We start from the raw sequence: 10,327 nt of genomic DNA, 5'->3' as shown, positions 1-10,327 counted from the left end.
CAAACTGGCTCAAATTCTTACTTCTGGTACGTTTTACTGTTTCTAACTCATTAACTCTTCACTTATTCAGTGCATTCTACCTGGTAACAGGTTCTATGATAAATAGTCAGTGGTCATACTCTGTAGGTACATGTCGAATGGAAACTGTGAACCTTTATCCTTTAATAGTGGTAGAGCACCTTAAGACCATAATTGAGATCACTTCCGCTTCTCTAAGTTGCTATGGCAGCACTTTCAAACAAAAGATGGAGCTTAACACAGCCGAGCGCTTTTACGATTTCCTCACTAACTTTAAAGACTATGAAGATTATCTGGACTCTAAAATCACTCCTACGGATTTATTTTATTTAAAAGTAAGTAACCCGGGCTCCGAATATGGAATTAAAACTCATATCCATGCCATGTGTAACTGCGCGGTTGGAAGCATTTCTTTCTTTCTCTCAGATTTACCTTCTTTTCATTTCGCCATGTTTTTAACGTTACGCATCACTGTAAGAGCAAAGTTCACACCAAATGTTGGAGGAGCGAGAAGCCGACAATTGTCGGGAAAAAATGTCTTTATAAGGCTAGTGATTTTTTCCCTCATTATTCGTTCGCCTTACTGTTCAAAAAGCTCGCATCATTTGCTTGGTGAGGTATGAAATAAAAATTTGACTTATAAATGAAGCAAAAACGCTGCTTCATTTATTATTTTTTATGTGAAAAATAGTTTGTAGTTATAACTTTCACGTTTAAAAGTTTTGTTGCAGTAACTGCTAACGCACTCTAGATGGCAGCCACACACAGGTTCAGCCAGTCATTTTGAGTCGAGTAAATCCTTCATGTGAACAAGCAGGTGGTAATTTTTAACTTTAGTTGGATCTAACCAATTATATGAACTCACCAACTGGTCATATTTGTGTTAATTTCTGCTCTTCTGTTTCAACTGTCCATTGTATGAAAGTTTATTAAACGGAACAACATGATTCTATCTATCAGTGTGTTGAAAACCTTATAAGGATTAAAATGAACAGTTTTGCTTGTGGCCAGCAGATGGCACACCTGCTAATGATATATGGAGTTTCTTCAGCAGTCAGTTTGTTTGAACACCTGTGTCCACAAAGAGAAGAGACCAACTCATATCTGACCTGCTAATCTGCTGCACTCAATCCAACTCAGTCCACCGTGTGTTGTGACTCCAGGTCACAGGTCACCTAACCTCTGCAGAAAGGCAGACCTCTGATAAATCAGCTTATTATAAACCTATTTGTTCACATATTGCGCTCTTTAGATCTTGTCAGAGTGAATGCTTTATGCTCAGAGAACTGAAGAAGTTAAAAAGGCATGTTCTAGAGTCAGAGTATTAGTCCAGGTACGGTTCTGCTGCTTTTAAATAGACTGATTCAATGAGCCCCAGAATAACGACACAGATTTTTAAGCCAATTTTAGGAGCGGCACATGTCTGAAACTCATTTCTGGTGCGCCACATCAAAGTTAGAGGAAAATAGAACTTTTCCTCTCGGATCCCAGCTGGGGTTTTGGGTAAATGGACATGTGGCAGATGCTTTGATCTAACAAGCCACTGGATTTGACGGCAAGATTAGCTTTTTAGATGATGACTTTATGGCTTGGCTTCAATGACGGTGGGTCTGCAAACGGTGATTAGAAAAATCCACGCAGAAACACATTCGCTTGCACACACACACACGGAAACACGTGCACACTTAGAGCATGAATGAGTCTGAGAAAAGGCATCAAATCACACACACACACACACACACAAAAAGACAAATTAAACCTTGTGGTGATGCATAGCAGGTTTTGTGCTTTATAACTTGGGTGTGGTGGTGAAATAGCTTAAATCCACACACCAGCATGACAAACAAATTCCAAACATTGGCTAAAACTGTGCCAAAAATCCAAGACTGGCAATTCGTGACGATGTCCAGCCCAAACTGCAGGCCTTCCTGTCTCTCGCTGCCTGACTCCTCACCTTTCCTTGTCTCTTGCAGAGCAGGGAGTTGGCCCGCGAGCTGGTGGAGCACAGCCACAAGGGCATGATCCTGAGCAGGGAGGAATTCGAGGAGAGGAAAGCAGCTGCAGAGGCTGCAAAGACTGAACAGAGCAGCGTTTTCTACAGCAGGAGCCGCCCAGTGTGAGTTGGCTTCTCGGCAAGGCGTGCTATCTGATTGACTAACAGGATGCACATGAACCACCTGTCAATTTCACCAATATCTCAAATTCTTCTTCTATGTCAGAGAAGTTTTTAGCATAAGTCCTTCTTAGACAGTTGCTCAGTAAAATATTGAGGTTGTATTAGTAAAACTTGAATTTGTAGAATTTGTTGGGAAATACAAAATCACCCAGAGAGATTTTGGTATGTTGGTAAATGATACAATTTTACTCAAATGACAGAAAAACCTGCCAACGTCAGACAAACAGTACTGTTCGAAGCTGGACCAAGTCTCGACTCTTGGTCACATACTGACCGTTCCAGTTTGTGCTGTGGTTTTTTTCCAGACCTAGAGAAGGCTTCCAAATTTGCCTCTAGAGACTGTGGGTGAAGATGCAGGGATGCCTTGAAAGTTTATGATATAACTGGTTTCTTGGTTATATCAAAGCGAGAGCTCTGCCTGAGTTTTGTTCAGGGCATGTTAGGTTCTGTTCCTGTTTGTGGTGTTCAAGGACAAAATCACAAGATGTTGAGGTGGAGTAGAGGAAGTCTGGTATGGAAACGTCAGGGTCTCATCTTTGCATTTTGCCATTCTGTTCACAGTGAAGATGGATTGACAGATGGAGGAGAGGGTCTTCAAATGACTGAATTTCCTCTCCAGTCAGGCTCTCCAGAGTTCTGCTAATGACATGATTATCAGCAGACATGTTACAGAGACATTTGACAGGTCCATTCATCCATCCACCATGGGTGAATGGATTGATTGATTGATTTGCTAGTCTTTTCACTTTAAACTGTGGTTATAACCGGTATCTCATGCTTCCAGGTCATTTTTCTGTTCTCCCTTTGTTCAGGCAGATTTCCAGTTTAGATCTATAATAAAGTTCTATATTATTTCACATGAGCTGAAGCAGCAGATAGTACATATCCTGTCTAGTTTCTGGAGCGGATGTGTTTGAAAATGACATAAAAGCTGGGGTGCTGTGGTGGCGCAGGGGCAAAGCACGACCCACACATTGAGGCATTGGTCCTCATGGTGGTGGTCACAGGTTCAATTCCCAGCCTGGTGACATTTGCCACATGTCTTCCCCCTCTCTCATTACCCTCCTTCCTGTCAAACTACCTTCAAATAAAGGCCACTAGAGCCAACAAAACCTTTAACAAAAGAAAATTACATAAAAGCTGTGAAATTTAATGGCAAAATGTCTTGACAGATTTTTATTCTAAGATTCCTGTCTATGAGACCAGTTTTGACTAATCAAAGTTCATTGAATTCTGTTCATTTCCTTTTTTCTTAATCCTTACTTTTTATATATAGAAGAGAGGACAAAGGGGAGCATTTTATCATCTCCCCTACACATGTAGACAAGGTTTTTATTGGAGCACGGTGTCTAAATTCATCTAAAAGTTATTAGCGCGAACAGGCCAAAACACATTCCTGCCAAGCGGAGTTTCCAACAAACTGCCCTTCAGAGGAAAGTGATCACACAGATATTGTTCTCAGTTTCCACACAAACTTGTGGTTGTGATGTCTCCTTTGATGACAAGCCAGAACAGACAATTAAGAGCACTCACCACACTCCCCCCCCTACACACACACACACACACACACACACACACACAGGGCTTCAGAGTATCCAAACATTTACCTGCGAGGTTCTGAATCTGATTGAACCCTCAGATGCTTATCCAAACGTGCAGATGTCTCAGCGCTGTCCCCCGCCCTTCTCCCAGAAACGTCTGCGAACATCAGTGACACTGGTGAAATGGGAGCCTCCACACCTGCAGTTACAGTGATATTAGGGCTCAGAGCCTTTCATCTTGTCCCAACAGGATCCGGGGAAGTGTTGTGCGGGAACATTGGGATGTTGTATACACACAGCAGTTTGCTCGCGCTCCAAGATCTACATCCATGCGGCTCCTTTGAAAGGCCCAGATCGTGTTTGTGAGGTCCTAACGCAGCTTGGAATGCAGTAAAACAGATTTCCTGTCAACAGCTGTGAGTTTTAACAGAATATTACACTAAAAATCTTTGCAGACATTTTAGACGTTTACAGGAAGTTACATGGGAGGAAAGGAAAAGAGGAAGTTGGCTTTACTTTCTGTGATGCTTCAAACTGGTGAATCATTTAATGATAAGAAGACTCATTTTTCCAGAAAGTATTAAAGTTTTTGAATTCATTTATATATTTGTTGTGCATACAGAACTTTGCCAGTAATCAGTGATCCATTTGGGGCTCACAAGTAGAAGTGTTGCTTTTTGAAAACCTGGTTTCTTCAAAAAATTGAGAAATTTTCCTTCTGAACATCAAACTGAAAGTGTCAGATTTAAAACAGCATTTTAACTAAAAAAAAAAATAATAATCTGAAACCAGTCATGCAACATTTTCTGCTTCCCTGCTATTTAACTCTCTGGACAGAAGTTGTAAACTTGTAAAAATATCCAACTTGGAAACAATAAGGATAGATTTTTTCTAAATCACAAATTTTCCAAGATTATTGTTCACACAATGTACAATCAAATGTGAAATATACAAGAGACCACACTAAGATATGTTGAAGAACTTTGCACTGACAAAGGCTCACAAGCAGAACCGCTACTTTTTTCAAAATTTCAGATTAAAGCTGTTTGAAATGACATTCCTAATATTCCAGTGTAATTTGAAGGCCCACTGAAGCTTTACACACTTTACATTGTGAATTTTAATGAGTCATTTCAGCTCAGAAGTTTTTATTTTAGAATAGACGGTTCAAGTCTGAACAAAACCTGACAGCCTTGTTGGAAAAAACGGCATCATTGGATGTTTTACAGGACTGAACAAACTGCATGAAGTGAGATCTTTTTGTTGGTATTTTACAGCTGTGTGTTGACAATCAGAAAACTAAACTGAACAAAGTTTTTTAGAAAGATGAAGATGAAGAGGGATTTTTCTCAGTGAGTCCAAACATGCATCCAAAAAAAGAAATTAAGTTTGAGAATGGCCTAGCCAAAGTTCAGAGATAAATCTGTTGAGTCTGGGAAATATTGCAAAGTTAAGATGTGTGTAAGAATATTAGATATTCTTACACAAATGATTAGTATTTTCTCTTCCGACAGATTTGTTTTAGTTTTCGGTTGATTTTATCACCATCTTAATATATTCATTCTTGAAAATCTGCCATTTTTTCAAGCAATGGCAGACTTTTTGCATCTACATGACAAATAGTGTCTTAAAGTCTCTTCACATTGTTGCAACTTTTTTAAAAGGTTTCTCACCCTTGCGTGTGAACAGGAGGTGCAAACAAAATGAAAAATCTCAGTTTTGCTACAGATCCACATGGAAAAGGCCTATAAACTGATCGTCTTTCATTACTTTCCCATCTTTGGATATTGGATCTTGCAAAAGACTTTGACAGAGAATTTGTTAACCGTAACGGTGCCATGTTTCTGGGTGTCTCAGTGCAGATTTCTCCTCCCTTTGTGGTTTTCTGATTGGACCCCTTCACTTCTTGTTATAGTCGCAGTTTGAAAACCCTGAAGCATTGCCTCTGCAGTGTGACTGAAGGTAACCGGGACAATGCCAGATCAGAGCCTTCAAACTCTACAGCGATGCTGTTTCATATTCAGTAAAAGAAAACATTCAGTTCTGTGTTTCTGCCTGTTGCAGTCTTTGTTATGAAGCAATATTCCTCTCTGCAGACTTTTGCACCTGCATGCATATCGTCTTCTTTGCGCTAGGCAGCATACTGTTTTGAGAATGCCATTCCCTTCCCTGTGGGCCTTAAACTATTCCTCCCAAGGCACAGCTTTTTTTCACAGCTCTGTCACTGTTCTGTGTTTCCCCCCTTCCTTTCTCTTCTTTTCAGCCTCCCTGTGCTTTCTCGGAGACCTTTAGTGCCTGCAGGTGTATAAATAGAGCTGTTTTCAATTAAGGGCTAACCTCGCCTATAGCGTGCATCTGATCAGTGAATGCCCCTGCACCTGTGGTAATAAAATACCTCGGGGAGTGGAGATGGTGCGCTGAATGCTAATCAGATGTTGCCCCGTTGTTGCCCTGTCTCATTTTTAACGACAACATGCTCCTCCTGACAGCTCGGCTGTGAAAGGGAGGCGAGGAAGGGAGGAAAGAGGAAAAGGGGGTGGAGGGGCGCGAGCAGCACACCACAAAAAGAACAAACAAAAGAGCCGGTGCTCTCATCAAACATAAGTGAAATCTAATACACGATTGAAAACGGAAACTTGGATGAATGGGACGCTTAGTCAGTTGTGTGGTTGTTTGGGTAGGGAGTTGTCAGAATGAGGGGATTGTTTAAGAAGTGCTGGCTTCAGGTTTGGCTCCAATCTCAGGTGGATGAAGTATCTGGTTCCAGAACTTCAGAACACAGAACTTATTTTATCTGACATTCATGGAAACACTAGAGGCTAGCAGCTTTAGCAGCTTTAGCAGCTTTAGCAGCAGTGACTCTCAGTGAAGCACAGTGCACCTGTCAGTCACATTACCTGCATTTCCATTGATCTTAATACTGTGCAAATTGGAATTAAGAAAATAAATACACCTGATGGAAACAAACTGAGTTAGTTAACCACCATCTAGGGCTGATTCTGTTTTCTCAGAGGACCTCAGCGTAGTTAGCTTCATGTAAGGACTTTGAATTTGAAGTCTTCAGTTTTGTCTCAACCAGGAACAAGAGGACCAGAGAGTCGTTGCAGAGCAGAAGAGAGGCCTCTGTTTCCTCCGTTTCCTCTGCGCTCTGGCTCGGGCCCAGAAGTCTGTGTCAGCACAAGCAGCGACCTGGCGCGCTCACGTCGCTCCTGCGCGGCTTTCATGAGGCTCCCTGCGAACTCCCCACCGTTCCCGGCCACAGTCACGCTCATTGTCCATTGTGCAGTTACGTTTTTACAGTCCGCCTCAAGAATTCTCCGCCTCGCGGCTCTCTATATTAAAAGCGAAGCTATCACTTGTGGTGCCAAGGAAAACCGGTGCCACAAGCGCACACAGTGAATGCATTTCTCTGCCGAACCAACCTCCAGATGCGAAGCAAAAATAAGATTGTGGATGTGACTGACATGAGAAACCTCACGAAGCCGATCCCGAGCTGGCCTTTTTTTTTTTTTTTTTGCAAGCCAGATCCCCCGCCACCCTCAATGGCTGCTACGCCGGCGAGGGCCCTTGGGCAACCAGGTTGTGCAGTCTCTGTTACACGTGCTGTCAGGCCAGTTGCCTCCCTTGCACTCTGTGATTTTGGACGGCTGTGTAAATTTGGATCCCTCTCCCCTGCAAGCGCTGCTCAGAAATACACATCCTGCCAGGCTTCAGCTCACGACCACATCCTTCCATGCAGCACACGCATATAAATACAGCCCAGCAATAAGTGGGTGCAAACAGATAATAAATAACAAATTGGATGTTTCCACATTTTAGACGCATTTCATCTTAATGACTTGTTTAAGGAACCATCTGTCATTGCTTGTAGGCCGCATGTAGACCGCCAGAAAAATAACAACTGTTTTTGACTAAGTAATACTGAATCACTGCTTGCTTGTTGTTTCTGGAGCTTTCAAACAAATCTGACTGAAAGGTTTTACTTAATGTGGTCTGTTGTGCATTTCATATTCGACTGTGCATCGTGTGAACATTTCCAGCTGCCATTAATGTGGATTTGACCTGCAGCTACTGCATTTTTGGTGTCTGCATTCCAGACACCAAAAAAACAAAAAAACATGAACTTGCCAAATAAAAAAAACTTTGATCTTTAGTCATAATCACCGTGTATTTTGCCAATACAGAATGAAATAAAGCTCAGCTTTGAACTCCTCTTCATGTTTTAGATCAACAAAGAAACATCTGAGCGATTTATTTAGCAAAATCCCAAAGTGCCACTCAGAAAACAGCAGGCTAAATAATTATAGAGGGGTGATAAAACGAAAAATTATGTCCGCAGAGCAGAACTATGTCCTGGATTTTTCCTCCATCCAGGACTTGTACAAGTCTAGTGTCTAAAAAAGGGCAGCTGACATCGCTGCAGACCCCACACATCCTGGACACAAACTCTTTACACTTTTACCAGACTGGTGCTAAAGATAATTTCTTCCCCAGACTTTCTCTCTGATGAGTGATCAGCTACTCTGCTGTGAAACTATATAAGCATATCTGTATATTTATTTCTTCTTAAAAAATTGGTACAAATAAATGTATATTATGTTCCTTTATATATTTTTATTTCTCCTAAAGATTAACATCTGTGTGCTGTGAAACCAACTCAAATTCCTTGTTTCTGTACACAATCTTGACCAATAAAATTGATTTGAATGCATTATGAAATATAAGGAAACATTAAATATCCAGGCTCTAGTTTAGTCTGAACCATATTTAGATTGGAGCTGATATTTTGTTAGAAATCTCTTTTGTTTCAACATCTCTTAATTAATGCTTTGCAAAAGTATGTAGCCCCTCAAACTTTTCCCCAATCTTTCAAACTTCAGTGTATTTCATCAGGAATTTTATGCCAACACCAATTATAGTCCTACGTCAACCATGTGTGTGATTATGAAGGGGAAGGAAAATAATAACTTTTTAAACTTTCTCTCATATAAAAATCAGAAAAGCATTGGGTTCATTGGGATTCAGTTCCCTGAGCGAACACTTTGTAGAATCACTTTTTGCTCGCTCTCCTTTTGAAAACAGCTCAAGCTCAGTCAGATGGAAAGGACTATCTGTAAATATTGAGGGGACTAAGCATGAGTGCAAACTATAATCGATTAGATTTTGTGGTTATGTGCAAGTGCTCAAGATGCATCAACATTTTGTAAGCACAAAGGAGTTTCTGCAAGGCACATTAATGTTCTTTACCAACTCAGCACTTTTATTTAAAGCAAACCTCTGAGGCTTTGACATTCCGACATTGTTTTAACTTCAGCCTCTAACATTTTTAGCCTTTCTATGAAGCTAGCAGGCAGAACTGTCAGCTTCATATTTGCTCTTGTCCGCGTTGTAGAGTCAGGATGCTTGTGACAGCCTCCAGGAGCAGGTTCTGCTGCCCAAGGTCTTTTAATGACTAATTGTTTTAATTTCTTTGGAATCTATGCTTGTGGTTTTGGGCAACGAGGCTGAATTGAGCCTGCTGAACAGCTGCGCCCGTGTATAACAGGAGCTAAGAAACGGACCTGTAACAATGTTGTTCCTCGGGTGAAATTCTTCTCTAATCAGCAGCTGAAATGGCTTGAAAAATACGCTTAAATGATTTCATATGAGCTGCTTTGGATTACAATGTAAGCTAATAAACTGATGAGGAAGAAACCACAATGCTGACATGTGCTCAACAGACAGGCGTTCTCACACAAGAACCCGTTCTCTAATTTTAGGACTCGCATTTAGCCTAATTTTCTTTTAAAGTTACTCCTAGTTGAGTGGACATTTTTCTGTTTCTGTCCTCAACAGCATCGTAAAAATTAGGTGGAAAAACACGACATCAAGTAGTTTTGGTCTAGTTTCTAGTGTGAATATCTTAGTACACTGGAAATAAGACAAAACTTGTCTTCAGTTACATTTACTCTACGTTTACTTGAATAACTTTTTTGGAAAAATTTACTTTTACTATGCTTTAACTTTTACTTGAGTAATTTTATTATGAAGTATTTCTACTCCTGAGTAAAGTTTCTGGATTCTCGACCCACTGATTGAAAAAAAAAACATGTTTTAACCAAAACATGTGGTGCCAAGATGAAAACAAACAAAGTTTCATCCGTTTTTTATTGAAAGAAACTGTTTTAGAACATTTTTCATTTGGCTGATTTTGTTATTTTTTGTTCCTTGTCCATTTTGATCCTTAATAAACCAAAATTTCCACTTAACTTTATATATTGGTTCATCTGATGATGTAATTTTTAAATTTTAAGTGATTGATAATTTGATCTGTTCTCAGTACTTGCGTAAACTTTTTACTAAATATTTTTTTTGCACTTAATTTATTGAATGGTTCCTTTTACTTTTACTTGGGTAAAAATGAAGTACTGCTGCTCTTAGTTGAGTACAATATTTGTGAACGCTGTCAACCTCTGACTGTCTTACAGGTGAGGCTCCAGGAGGATATATTAATTTGTTTTAAGTCAATAATTTCTTAATTCTGAATAAAAAACAAACTAGTTCCACTGACGTTATTTTCACTTGTAACATTTTTGTAAATATCATGGAATGT

General features: G+C 40.2%; 1 protein-coding gene across 1 annotated transcript in view; it reads left to right on the top strand.

The window, feature by feature from the left end:
* The first annotated feature begins 245 nt into the window (after window positions 1–245).
* cfap299 (cilia and flagella associated protein 299) overlaps window positions 246–10,327 on the top strand; it is a 74,369-nt gene continuing 64,287 nt past the window's right edge. Inside the window, exons 1-2 of the mRNA XM_014994655.2 lie at window positions 246–353; window positions 1,992–2,134. Coding sequence (XP_014850141.2) covers window positions 246–353; window positions 1,992–2,134 — 251 coding nt within the window. The remainder of the gene's footprint in view (window positions 354–1,991; window positions 2,135–10,327) is intronic.

Source organism: Poecilia mexicana, unplaced genomic scaffold (genome assembly GCF_051168715.1).
Source record: "Poecilia mexicana isolate PSO_F unplaced genomic scaffold, ASM5116871v1 scaffold_9, whole genome shotgun sequence".
Classification (NCBI taxonomy): Eukaryota; Metazoa; Chordata; class Actinopteri; order Cyprinodontiformes; family Poeciliidae; genus Poecilia; species Poecilia mexicana.
Note: the sequence above shows the minus strand (reverse complement) of the source record. Positions and strands in the feature narration are given on the sequence as shown.